Source organism: Filicampus tigris, chromosome 7 (genome assembly GCF_054856515.1).
Source record: "Filicampus tigris isolate MCC_2025a chromosome 7, RoL_Ftig_1.0, whole genome shotgun sequence".
Classification (NCBI taxonomy): domain Eukaryota; kingdom Metazoa; phylum Chordata; class Actinopteri; order Syngnathiformes; family Syngnathidae; genus Filicampus; species Filicampus tigris.
Genome location: NC_141223.1, coordinates 8,484,611 through 8,499,037, shown reverse-complemented (window position 1 = coordinate 8,499,037; position 14,427 = coordinate 8,484,611). Strand labels below are relative to the sequence as shown.

General features: G+C 40.3%; 1 protein-coding gene across 8 annotated transcripts in view; it reads right to left on the bottom strand.

Annotated features, from left to right (window-relative positions):
- The window catches only part of gria4a (glutamate receptor, ionotropic, AMPA 4a), a 95,926-nt gene that overhangs the window by 19,212 nt on the left and 62,287 nt on the right, over nt 1-14,427 (bottom strand). For all 8 annotated transcript variants that reach the window (XR_015087419.1, XM_086035235.1, XM_086035228.1 and 5 more), the window contains exons 12-14: nt 11,934-12,149; nt 11,223-11,383; nt 868-1,066 (exon numbers count right to left, since the gene is read on the bottom strand). Coding sequence is in view for 7 of the 8 variants with exons in the window: in XM_086035235.1 (XP_085891361.1) it covers nt 868-1,066; nt 11,223-11,383; nt 11,934-12,149 (576 nt within the window). In the remaining variant the exon portion in view is untranslated. The remainder of the gene's footprint in view (nt 1-867; nt 1,067-11,222; nt 11,384-11,933; nt 12,150-14,427) is intronic.

Sequence of the window (14,427 nt, the reverse complement as noted above, 5' to 3'; positions counted from 1 at the left end):
AGGTACCATGGCTACTGCTGTTGCTCTCTCCAATGCTGCTGTTGAATACAGTCGTGTGTTTTAAATAAAATATTGCTTCGCATCATCAAATAGCCGAGTTTTCTTTAGGTATGCTTTCTTTTAGGATGTAGTTGGACACGCTGCCATCCATGTACTGGTCAAAATATCATGTTAAGAAAACCAAAACACCATTTTGAAATGTAAACTGACCGTTTACATGGACAAAATTTATTTGATCAATTAATTAATAATATGAGTTTGTATTACAATTATGATTGGATGCACTGTTTTCATGGACACTCAAATACACCAGTAGTAGTAGTTGGAAAAGAAGAAGCAGTAGCAACTTCCGTGTCGACTAAACATTGCTGCGTCCAATTGTAATTTAAACGTTAGAATTATTTTCCGTGTTTTTCCCGTTCGCTCTGATCCATCAAGTAAACACCAATGACCAGTTCAGTCTTGCGCTCACCATGTCTTTCGGTCACTCTGCTTCTACTAGATCCCGTGAAAAACAGAAATACCTAGACTGACTTCACAGACTTACGAGGCAAATACTATTTGTTTTTCTAAATTTCGGAGTGTTTTCATGTCAATATAAACTACCCCTCTCATTCGGACTAAAATCTTGATCGGACTGGGCTTGATCGGGTCACAATATTCCAAATGGGGTGTGTACTTGAAGCATTTTTATTCCGATCAGGCTTTTAATCCAAATAAGTGTGTTCATGTAAACGTAGCCCGTGTTGCTTATTTACGGATGAAAGTAAACATAAAACAACACGCTTGATGTTTCCAAAATAGTATCCCGAAATGTGTTTTGGAATCACATTTAAATGCAAAGGATCAAGGGCGTTAAGATCGTACCCTGAAGAACTCCTTGGTAGAACCTGAGTCCAGAGTCCCATAGGCTATCTCTGTCTGTTTGGCCAAGTCTTCTGCACTCTCAATGGGGGAAACCATCCTCTCCACAGTCAGGAAAGCAGCGAGGTTGGCTGTGTAAGACGAGATGATGATAAGGGTAAAGAACCACCACACACCTCCCACAATACGTCCAGACAGAGACCTGGAGAAAAGACAGATGGAGGTGGAGGAGGGAGAGAGAGAGAGGAAATGAGTGGGAAGGGTGAGGTAGAGGAGGACAGGCGCAACAGAAGGAAGAGATCAGGAAGGGGATTTGAGATGGATGTTTGCAGGCAGATGATGAAGGACCAAGGAAGTGTGAAGGTCAAGGGGATGAAAAAAAAATACATGAGAACAAGCGCGATGGGGATTAGCAGAGGAAAAAAAAACAGACAGGCTTAATTATTACTTTATTTTTGCAAAACATTTTCAGCAACTTTGCATGCATGACTATGGGCACTACTTTATTGCCAAGTAAACCTCTTTCATCCTCAGAACCAGTTCAGTATGCACATGCAACCGATTGCAGCCCCTTTCGAACCCACGACCCTCTCTTTTCTCGTCCCGCACGTTCTCTCTCTCTCTATCTCGCAATCGAGAGCAAGCGCATCGACATAAGTGGCAATTCTCTTTGTTTGTATGAAATTGTTTTTGCTGCGTTAGAGGAGAGAGAGAGGAGTGAACACTGAACAAATAGCAGCTCTTTTCATTTAAAGGCCTTGGAATAGTGTGCATGAATCGCAGAGTTGGTCATCTCCTATTTCCCGTCTGCATATTCGATCGACCCAATTGGTCTCAGTCGTTCCGAGTCGGCCAAACGACGTCGAGAACGGGCTTAACCTGTACCACGTCACAGGCAGGTGCCACACGAAGGATGGACCGGGACAACGTATTTGATGCAGGACGGAACGCGCGGCGGTTAGGTCTGCTGAACCACCTCCGTAAAACTTTACAAGCCCTTTACAAGCTGTGTATTCTGTGAGCATTTGTCTATATGGATGGACAAAACAAGGGAAAGATGCACTATGAATTTTGTCACTTATTTGGATGCTGTGTTTCAACTAGTGGGCCTTGCATAGAAGAAATTCTTTAAAAAAATTATATGTCTGGGTTGGCTTCCGCTTTAAGTAGCTTTTCTTGAAAAATAGTTTCTCAAGCAAATGGAAAAGTTAGCTAAGGTCTACCAAATTGCTCAGATGGCAACACTGGCTGTGCTTTTGTAAACTAGCTCCTCTACAGTATATTTGCAGCATGTGTGCCCATCAAAACTGTTAAGAAGACACCCTTACAGGACAGATCAATATCGTCTCTGTCGACATGTGAATAAAACCTTCATGAATCGAATGAGTAATTGTGTCAGGGTTATGTAAAAGCTCTGACAGCTTCCACAGATGATTCAGCCACCACAGACCCGCAGAGATGTCTTTACTTGTCAAGTCCTTCAAAGACAAGAAAGATTTTGATGACAAAAATCGCAGGCAGCCGGGAAGGTCGACGTCAGAAATGGATGCTTAGAAGTGACGATCTTAACATTTAAAATCTTCGAAGGTGCGTAATGAAAATGTCCTTTAGGAAAATAGATAAATGACGCGTCAAACAACGAATGCATTGCCCTTGACTTGTTTGTGTGAGGAGGAGAACATGAAAAGAGGTGGTTATTAAACAGCAGTTGGCCTTGCACCAAGTTCGAGAAGATTTTTACCTCCTGGAGGTCGATGGAGTGTGCTTCATTCAGATAAGGCTGTGACGGAGCGTACACTTGCATGCATGCGATCAAGTGTGCGTGCCTGCGTGTGCGGGTGTGTGCGTGTGTCTGCGGTGTTCGGTGGGCGCTGTGAGTGAAGTCCTCGATTCCTTATGTGACACGAGTTTGAACACATTCATCTGACGCCGTGAATGTGAGCGTTAGTATGCAACGGGCAATTTATTCTATACAGCGGGTTATGTATCATGTATGATAGCCAACAGATTGCCTGCCCAATGGCCGTGGGTGAAAGATTAATGGCACGCGTTTTTTTTTTTTTTTTTTACTCTCGTATATTTTCCCGCATGTGACACTTTTCCAGGGAATGTTGTTTCTTTGCATGCGACACAACAGTATTTTTACTCAGCATGCGGAACCTAACTATTCAAATTCCTTGACTGACGTTTGTCCCGTATTTCTCCCAGATTTTGGGGGTTGCCACTTGTTTGGAAATGTGAGGAGCTGGTTAACTTTTCTCTATGCAATCAGACCTTGATATTGTTGGAGTAAAAATCCATGGCATTAAATTGGTCAAACGCATGTTGTATGTATTTATAAGTAGTGTTGACCCCTGATTAACTCATTCACCACATTTTCAGACACTGTTTTACACTAACGTTTGAAAAAAATGAACAAAATATAAATAAGTTCCTGGGATTGAATGGCAGTGAATGAGTTAAAGGGATCAGACCCGCCGCAAACCGAGCGATGCGACTCAACTGGAATTCACAAATTACACTTGGAGAACCCTCCGCACACCTGCCGATTGACCCATGCACACATACTAGTCCCCCCGGTTCTGTGTTGTTATGGGGAAACAATATTTTAAGTGCCACATACAGTATATTATTTATTAATATGTTATCAGACACACATGGGAGGTGTACAGGCTATTTGCGAAAAAAGCTCACAGTGTAAATGTAGGTCTTCTCAATGGTAGGTTTATTCCCATCTTACTTTAACGGAAGTGAATATCTGTTTCTGTGAGGGATTGTGTGACGCATTATTGGCATTTTTGATTGGCGGCGCAGTTCACCTACCATTCGAATTCTGAATCGTAGCAAAACTAGTCGCCGATGGTTGGCAAATGCGAGCTAGTTGCCGAGCCCAGCAGCACCCTGCCTGCGCCACAATGTGGTTGCATTTGATTTTGTCACTCAGTGTGTGGCGGGCAGTCGTGTGGATGTTATCATAATAACAGTTTTATCAGAGTGGAACAACATATCTCGAATAATAGAGCAAAAATGAGAACAGAATGCTTTTTTTTAATGAACACAATTTTTTTTCTTGACAGCAGGATATGCTAGCTACTTGCCAAGTCTATTTCGTCTATTTCTAACCTAACTAATGCTTATTAGATTAATAACTAATTACTTAACTAATGTTATTTATAAAATCAACCTGATGTCGGGAGATATTAGCGATTTTAAAATCGACAAAAAATGTTTTGCCTTTTTTCTCAACACACTACTACATAAGACAAAGATAATGACATGAAACACCCCGGGAAAGTTTTTTCTCTCTTTCGTAAATAAATACTAAAGGACAAAGTATCAAAGTATTGTAAAAAGTCAAATGTTATTCCTGAAATTCTTTATTCTTGTAAGCATTAGGAGACATAAAAAGAAGTTATTTTATTCATTATACATTGTTTCTTAAAATTGATAAGCTGATTAATTGGTTATCTAAATTTTACTCAGCCTAATATCGCAATCGTTATTGGCCTAAAAAAAAAAAAAAAAAAAAAAAAATCCAAATCGCCCTTAATGGTCACTAAATTCTCCACGATAAGAACGACAGCTTCTGATCATCTCACAAATTTTAGATCTCTTCTCAACCACACCGTGAAGTTAGACGGGTACATTCACAGATGAGTTGCAGTTAATTGTGTGATTGCTATTTAGAGTGCCTCCCAAAACTATTATTAGTGAATTGCAATGATACAGTCTTGAACAAGTGGATTTTAATTGGTGACCTTGTGCCCAATCTGAGTTGGTAAGCTTCAGTGCACCACTGTAGTTGGTTAGTCATTCCATTAGACGGATCTGTTGCAATCATTAAGTATTCAGGCCACCCGGGGCCATTTACTCAATACATTACGCACGCACGCACTCATGCGCACACGCACACTTGAACTGTAGATGTAGCCGCAGCCGGCAGCAAGCACGGACGAGAGCTGTAATTTCAGATGTTTATTGACAAAGACATCCAATTCCTTCGAGATGTTTTCTTCTCATCGGTTGACTTCACTCTGCTGCACTCCTTCTCCGCCCTCCTCCTCATCAGCCTCACTTTCCTGCCGTTTACGCCAACAATTGCAGTCCCATCACCCAACTGCCCGTCATGGTTTCCGCCGCACCTCTTCCGCAGTGACCTTGCCAATCAGTGACATTAACGCCCTACAAGTCGCAACCTAAAGATGACAGGCGGGTGATGTAAACGTCTTCTCAAGGTCACTCCGACAATACGGGCCATTGTGCGTTAATGCTTTCATCTGTGCTGCCACTCACCGCGGTGCATGTGAGCACAAAGGCGCAGGGGCGCGCGTGTTGTGAGCGCGCATCCGCGCCACCGCACAGGCAGTCCTTGTCATGGAAAGTTAATTAATTAAGTCGAGGATTAGACGACGGCTCGGCATAAGCGGCCCTGAAAAGATGCGACGAAGGAAGATAAGGAAATCTTACGGAGGGATTGGATGCGATGGAATGTAAAATTGGTAAGGGAAGATCTTTCCCAAAGATAGATAAATATAGATGGTGCAGGCTATGGAGTGAGAGTAAAAGACATGAATAGAAGTGAGTGTAATACTCAGACTGCAGAGATGACTGCAGCAGCAGGGAGCGGGGGGACGCAAGCCGCATACCAATCATGGCAACTCAATACACAACACACACCGACTCTCGCTCACGCGCACGCATACGCACACAAACATATATTCCGACAACACGTGTCATAGATTGTTTCCCCGAAGATGCTCATGAAGGTTACAAGGAAGAAAAGTGCTGCATTTGAGAATACACGACAGAAGGTCAGGGAATAGTTGAGAGAGCACAAGGCGTTTTATTTAATAAGGATCAGCTTGAAGATGTTTGCATTCAGGCATTGAAAACCTTTTCCTTGGGGGCGGGGTGGGAGCAAACCTGAGAAAATATGAGCAGCTCGTGACAGATGTTCGAAACTTGGGTAAAAAGTTCTTAATGTGCTCCCCGCGACCTGCTTGTAGCTTAGCTTGACGGTGGATGTTGTGAAAATAGGTTCCCATCATGGAATGGATGCACCTGACCTACACGCTTGTTATTTCCTCTGCCAAAGAGGTCATGTGTTAGGTCATGTTTGTTTTTGTCTGTGCATGTATTTGCAGCGTTATACAAACACTATTCAACGGGTTTGGAAGGCTTATAGCCAGTTCAAGGCATGGGGTTGAACGGCTTCATGTGCAATTTGTGAAATTTGTATTGAATTTTTTACTGGGCAATTTTTACTTGTACTCTCATTTTGATAATTCCGAAACTCAGAATTTGGTGATATCCGCAGACTCCAGACTTTACTTTCTGGTTTTCCATCCAAGCTTTAAACATGACTGTTATTTATTAGCGATGTCACGATATCGGCAATATTGCAATACAGGATTAAAATTGCCACAACATATTGTCGTCGTCATGTCACGATATTAATAGCAGCAAATCCGTTTAAAAGCCCGAGTTATTTTCCATTTGTGCAATTCCCAGCACCCTCTGGTGGTTAGTTTATTAGTGCAGTTTGATTTGATTTTTTATGCCACCTATAATGGACGGATAGATGTTTAGGACCCACGCTAATCGCCAGATAAAGGGGAACATTTGAGTTCCTCCACAAATTGACCCGATTCACAAAGTGCATTAGCAAGTGTCTTAATATTAGGTGTCCGGTCATTGTAGGTTATGTGAATGCTGTTGAGGCAGAACAAAAGACCGAATTGACTCTAGGTGAAGTCAGTAGATTTTTAATATGAGATAGTTGAGGTGCAACGATTATCTGACAAACAATCAATTACCAATTATTCAATCATCACTTTTTTAATCAAGTAATCATTTAAGATACAAACAACCCCAAAAACTGGGCTGTTTTGTACAAAGCAACGCAAGAAGGTGGGTCAATTGACCCAATTTGTGGATTGGGCCATGTTTGACCCAAAATGGTGTTATTTTTAACCCAACTGTTTTTAGAGTGTACCTTTTTTCATTTTAAATTGTTCACATCCTTGGAATTTCAGCTTCCCAACAGCAAATATTCTCATATTTCTGTAGTCCCTCATGAAAGCAGACCAATTATCTTATCTGAACAAAATAAAACATTTGCTTTGACTTTGGGAAACAATGATCAACATTGTTGCCTATTTTTCGACATGTATCAGAGTAGACTATAATTCATTTGTTTGACGATTTGAATAAATGTCCTGTTTTTGAATAAAGCGATGGAGATTGCTTTTGCTTTTAAAAAATCAGATTCAGCAATTAATCGACAAAATAATCAATACATTAATCGATTATTATAGTAGTCATTAGTTGCAGCCTTATTAGATGGTCGGTCTGCCGTCTTTATCAGGAAGTTCATCACAAACAGTCCAGCACCCTCAGTTGTTGCACTCCTCTTGTCGCTTAGCAACTATGAAAGCTAGTGGGCAGTCATGTTTGACTTGTTGCAAACAAGTAATGTAATGTTTTCCAAGGTCAGGTGTTTATAAATTAAAAAAAAAAACTGCAGACTTAACGGGATCACATTTTTATAAACTTGGTAGCTCAGAAGTTATCAATACCGGAGCCAGACCCAGACTATTGGATTATTTTGACAAATGCTTAAAAATAATGAGTTAAAACATTTTGGTCGGATTTGCTGTGGTTTTACTTTCACTCGTGTTGTTTTCTGGCAGCTGTTTGAATACACCGACTAATTACATGCGTTGTAACACCTCCTACGTGACAATGAGTAGAGAGACAAAAGTGATGAAGAAAGAGTAATCAGATCGTGTCCTTTTTTAACAGTTGAACTGCAGTTTTAAAGAGGTGGTCAACCCAAAAATGTTCTTTACAAGAAAATGTTCTATGCAGCCCCACTAGTCTAAACACGGCATTCTGATTAAGCACGAATGTCGGGTGACTTTCATCCGAACAAATTTTTTTTTTTTAATGTGATATTTTGTATTGGGAGACAACTTCCAATTTGGCATACAGTGTTGTACTTTTACATAAATTGATGGTGCTACTAATTTTGACGTTAGTTTTCGAGGGTTAATAAATGCGTTTGTGGAATATGCGTTAAAAGGGAAGTCAACCCAAACATAGTTTTTTCAAGAATATGTTCTATGGAGGTCCACTAGTTGAATTCTGATTAATATTGCCATTTGTGTAATATGAATGTGATTGTGATTGGTCGTTACCTGAGCCCTGTGCACCTGTGATGTCATTTTCAGTCGACAGAAAGTGACAAAATGGCCGCCCCCTGAGATGGATAAAAGCAGGTGGATTTTACTGCTTATCTCATATTCCACAAACGCAGGATGCCATGTTTACATAAGTTATGGCGCATTGAACATTTTCTTGGAAAGAACATTTTTGTTTTGACTTCCCGTTTAACATTAGTTTGGATTGTTGACATCCTAATTATAGTTGTACATGAAGAATGCAACAACTGCTCATATTTAAATTATACATTTGAGGAGGTATTCGTCCTTCTAGTTCGGTGTGAAAATCAACACAGAATAATGTTGGAATATAAAAGAAGTATAACTTTTTAATTTGTTTGACATTTGGTGAAGACATACACAGTAGATACTGATACAATTTCTCACATGATGACATTCTGCACCTCAGCTTTACACATTGTCCTGAACTAAATCTCTTAAACTTTTAATTTAATAACCCTATTAGTGTTGGCGATGTAGTGTTAAAATAAAACATTGTTCATAATTTATTTTTTAAAGCAAAGCAAGTGAAATTACATTACATATTCAAAACAAATTTTGCTCTTTGGTTGTTCCCCACTTCTGGGATTTGGGATATTTCTCCTGATACCAAACACGCTTTGAAACGCAAGACAACACGTTTTTACTTGCACCAACTTCCGCAGAAATAATGGAAATTAACATTTTTTTATTTACAGATAATGTGAAAATAGCGCCACCCCTGCGGTAACAACCCCAAATATATTTCTGTTGTATATTTTTTAATTCTTTAAAACAACGTTTTGAATTTATGGTGTTTTATTCTCTGTGCTATTCTTCATTTTGTACCCTAAAAATCACCTGGTGGGTGACACTAGATGAGGTAGAGAAATAACAATGTACCGATAGATATTTTACAGCTTTCTCTTTGGACGATTATAATCAGGCATTTATAACCGCAGTCCTCCCGGTCTTTATAGCAGTTGTGCTGCATTGGAGGTGACAAGGCCGGGCAATTTCGATGATGAACACCAACGTCATGTTAAGTATCGCGCCATCGCAAGGACAGCTGCAGACACAGACACGCACACACTCGAGCTAAGAGTTTGCGTATGCGGATTGTGGTGCAATTGCACAAAAGCTATTCTGCTTGTGTGTGAGGCTGGTGTGTTAAGTGTGGCTCTGTGTTGTGAGGCGCACTTCATGTTTGAGCGTGAATGTAGATGCATGCAGATATGGCAGAAGTGTTTTTTAGCATTGTGGTTGGAATTGACCTGCCATTTGCACAAAGTGGGACGGAGTGGGAGAAGACAGCTATTGGCGAGCGAGGAATGAGAGACAATGAAATAAAACTGAGGATGAGAGCAAAAGAGAAGGCTGGAAGGGTCATAGTGGAGCCAACTTTTGTTCATTACCCCAAATGTGAAATATGGCTGTGGCTGTTAAACCAGGTGTGAAAGCACAGCAGAGAAGGAAAAACTCCCTCAGGGGAAAAAGGTTGCAAAGACAGAAGGTCTTTCATGAGTAATTTGTTTTTTAGGGTTCGTTTTAGTGTGGCTAGTAATGTTGAGTGAAGAAGGGGATTTTGTTTTCAGGCAAGAAAAATCGTTATCTCCTCATCTGTTAAAGTCTGTGTCAAGGTTTTTTATTAATATCCAAATGAAAAGACTCAGAGCTGAATTCAAACATGGTCTAATACATCGCGGCTAGCGCGGGGCTAGCGTAATTGAGTCATTTTTTTTAGCGCCCTTAATTAGCAATTGAACATTATTTCAGGACAACGTTGTATTGTTGGCAGCAACATTTTGACAAACGACACCTCAAACACAGACTCAAGTCAGCCGTTATGCGTGACAGCTGCCGGGGACAACTTCAAAATAAAAGCAAACCTCAGCATTTATGTCCATGTGTTTATTTGGTCACTAAGGTTTATTTTGAAGTTGGCCTTGTTCCTGTCATGTATAGCATGAAAAGTTGATGCTGTGGTTGGCTTGACTCTTTCCTAAGCGGGCACTGATGTTCTCTGATTACTCGAGGACCCGTTTGAGCCCTCGTTGATTCTTAAGAAATGTTTGCACTGCGTGGAATGTTATTGAAACAATTTTGTATGTAAGATTTTGGCAGCACAGTGGACTAGTGTGATTTCACAATCACCCAAATTGTAATTCCGTTCAAGGATTAGCAGAGAACCTGTCACCGTGTCACTCTTTTATGACATTTGGTCTGTCGTTAAGCTCTCCCTGCTGCTCATTCTTTCCTCATATTTGCTCTCTAAAGGCCTTCAGGATGACGTCCATGAATATTTCAATAAACTGCATTCTCAGGTTATCAATAATAGAATGCGATTTTCATATAAATATTCTAAAAATACAGCTGGACGCTGCCTCTTCAGCGATTCGTTAAACATTTATGGACACCTAGCAAACTGTGAAATGTCCCACCCTTGCTCACCCATATAGACACGGCCGAGGAACTGTGTGCCCATGTTTCCTTTTTTACTTTCATATTTCACATTTATGGTGTGTGTATATTTGCACATATTCACACAGTGACACAGAGCAGCAGCCCAGGTCAGTGCTAAAGCGAGAAAAGCATTTGGCATTGTAAACAGTCCGTACGACAAGCTCAGTCTACATGAGTACACATCCTGCAACTGCTTTGCCTGGATGCTTCAACACTTGGGACATGGCCATGTGCTGCAGTTGTGTGTATTATTGTTTGTCTTTTGGGATGCTGCAGCTAAAACGCTTTCTTTTGAAAGTGAATAGTTTTTGACTGATTTAAATTTGTGTCAACTTTTAGTCATAAAACAAGAACCGAAAAGACAAAACAAAAACCTCCAATATAAATTTCCCGAATGAAAACAGCATGTTCTGCTAGTGAGTTGATTGTTTTAGTGTTTTCGGTACAATTAGCCATATACTGAAAGCCTGGTAGCAGTACACGATTGTGCTTTATTGTGAAACAGGAAGCTCCATACTGTGTGTGTTTAAAGCCCAAAGAGGCTGTAGCTTTTTCTATGCAGCCAGATGCGGCTCTTGTCGAAAATAGACATGTATTTTTAGCGGAGGATCCTGTGGCGGAACATGGAGGGGTATTCCCCCACACGCACGCACACATGCACTTAGCGTCACGTACCGCATCTTCTACACTCACCGCGGTGAGATGTCGCAACCTTGTTGCATGAAGGCCCCCAGTGAAAACCAGAGGGAGTTAAAGATGCCAAACTCATTCGGCGGTTGGTCGTTGGGGCCCTGCTCTGCGGCGCCCTCCTCTGGTTCCTCAGCGTGCCACTCGTACGGACTGAAGCGACTCACCTGAGACGATGCGGGAAAACAACGTCTTTAGTAGCAATAGTGGATAAGATAATATTGGGAATAAGATTCAATGGAGCGCAGTATACACATATCTGTCTAGGCTGTTAACAAAAGTGAAGGGAAAAAAACGATTTAAGGATATTCTAATGCATTTTATCATTGTCCACTTTCTCATGGTCCTTTAATAGAGGACTCTTTGAATACCAATTACAATATTGGACAAGTGATGTATTTGTTAATTCATGGATAAAATGCCTGTTGTGAACAGCAAAGGACTTCAATGTTGAACAGATGGAAATGTGCATTGAAAAGTTCAGAGGTCAACTCAAGTTCATTTATGATTATAGTAAAACAATTGTGAGTTGTGCGAACAATTAATTACTCTATTCATAATTGAAATAAGATGTCTCTAACCCTCCAAAATGTTTCACAGAATCTCAACAGATATTTATATAGTCTCACTAACTAACTGAAAAACATCTGTCAATCAATCCATTTACTCATTGGCATCCATACAATCCAACATGACTTCCTCATCCGCAACACTCACCAAAAACAGCACCACGCTGACTCCGATGTAAGCAAACACGATGCACATCCAAATTTCGTAGGCCAAGGGGTCCAAGAAAGAGAAAACACCTGGCTTGGACTTCTGAGGCTTCTTGATCATGATGGAGATTCCCAGAGACATGAAAGGCTTTGAGAAGTCGATCACCTCTTCTCTAACCAAAGTGATGGTAAGTGGGGCCACTGCGATTTCCGCTTTCTGCAAAGGAAAGAGGCGATTGGCTTTCTTTTGTATTTTAATGCAATAGATTTGCAGACAAGTGCCTTTATCTGTCGTCTCCATTCATGCAAAAGGGGAGCGTCAAAGGGGGATGATCACGGAAAGAGCAAGGACAATTGAATGGGCGAGTCGTTAGATTAGTTGAGTGTAAAAGTGAGGAGCGGAATCAGTGCATAGAGATATAAAGAGGGAGTGAGTTTACAGTACAATGATGATTGAGTAAGCTAGTATAGAGGAAGTGAGAGAGCACAAACATGCAGAAACAATTGTGACATTTGGGCTGTGCAATTAATTGGAATTCAATTACAATTACGATTATTACACTTCACGATTACAGAATCGGCATGATTGTAAAAATCGGTTATTAATATGCTTTTTTTACCCACCGCGCTGTTTACACAAGGAAAACATACTTGGATTCATATATTTGCACCTTTTATAAAATTTCATAATAACCCATTTTATAAATTTTGTTTGGTCCAAAAGGAACTTACGTAATTATAGTGTTTCAAAGAAATTTATTTGTCTTTATATATATTTTTTTTACGCTTAACCATTTTCTTGTTTTGTACCAAAAAGTAAATGATGTTTTGAATAATTGGGATTTCAATTATTACAAAACTAATTGAGAGTAATATTTTTTTCAAAATCGAGCAGCCCTGTGACACACACACAGATTTGGGGGAAAAAAAAAAGTGGATGAGAGGATAAAGCTTTTAAATGTGTTTCCCTTTGAATGCCTCATCTGGGAGCGCACCGAGCCCTCGGAACAAATCAAACCTGATTAGTCAACGTGCTGTTTCCTCAGTGTCACCTTCCATCTGGAATTGTGCAGGCCAATTATTTCTGTAACCGCTCTGCAACAATCTCTGCTTTCACACTCCCTCAAAGTCATGACTGACATTGTCTTCTCAATGCGAGCCCTCGCGACGTGCATGGTGCCGACAGAATAATTGGTCAACATGCCAAATTCTTCAGGACTTACTGAACCCTTCAAGACCCAGCTTGGCTGCAGGAAAGATGCTTGCCAAGCTTCTGATAAGCAGACTGTAGCAGAGTGTGAGAGCCCAAGGTGGGGTCACAATGGTAGGATAAGCTACCGTCCGAGTGGAACTGCAGTAACTTCTGCGCTGACTTTGAGAAGATGATTAAGTTTTATCTAGTTTTTTTTACATCTGTGGTCGGAGCACACTAAGTAGTCGCAATGTTGTCATTAGAAGATAACATTTTGGGCATCTGTGTTGGAATTTGCATTAAAACGCATGTAATTTGCCAGGCTGTATCCCAATATACATAATTGCAGTTACAATGTGGAACTCGTCTGACCTTCGAGACCAGCTATTCAAATTTAAAGCCTTCTTGAGAATAGTTAGTGACATGCAAATAATGTCGTGCGAAATTGTGGTTGACTTACAAATTGTTCTGATGTGCAATTCACAGGGGCCACACTAAGAACTATCCACCTTATCCTTATCATGAGGGATGTGCGACACCTATGTTTTCCGACCGTTGATAGTACGAGTAGTCACTCTTGTGCACTCACTGGATACAGAGTAACGATACTACTAGCACCTTTGAGACATGGAATTGTCATTAATATCATGACAAATAATTGTGAACAAAGACTTTTCTTCCTTTATGACGCACATAATGATTCACCGATATGTCAAACCACCGTAGTGTAGCGCCATCTACTGGCGAGGACAACTGACTCAATGTCAGATTGCTTAGTATCGGTGCCAGGTATCAACAGCCTTCTGGTATCGGCTCGATACCTGGTATTGGTACTCACCATCTCCACTTATCATTTTATGTTTTTTATTGTATGCTATGGAAAAAATACTTAATTCGTGGTCGTTAGAGTTGTAATCGATTAACAACTAACTAATTATTCAATTAATCGATGACTTTCTACAAAAGATTAATCGGTTCGAGACCTAGTTTAATTTAAAATTGTCCAAATTGTTGGAATTTCAGTCCCTCAATAGTAAATATTGTTTCATTTCTCTAGTCCTTCAAGTAAGCAAACTGTCGTTCAACATTTTTGCCGTTTTTTTCTGACCCGTTACGGACCAAACCAGTAACTGAATCTGAATTGATTTATGTTTGTGCATTCTCTGCACTGCCAATTTGAAATAATGTCCTGGTTTTGAATAAAGGAATAGAATTAAAACTTGTTCATTATAATCCAATTCATTGATTAATCGACAAAAGTACCAACGGATGAATCAATTATTGAAACAATCGTTAGTTGCAG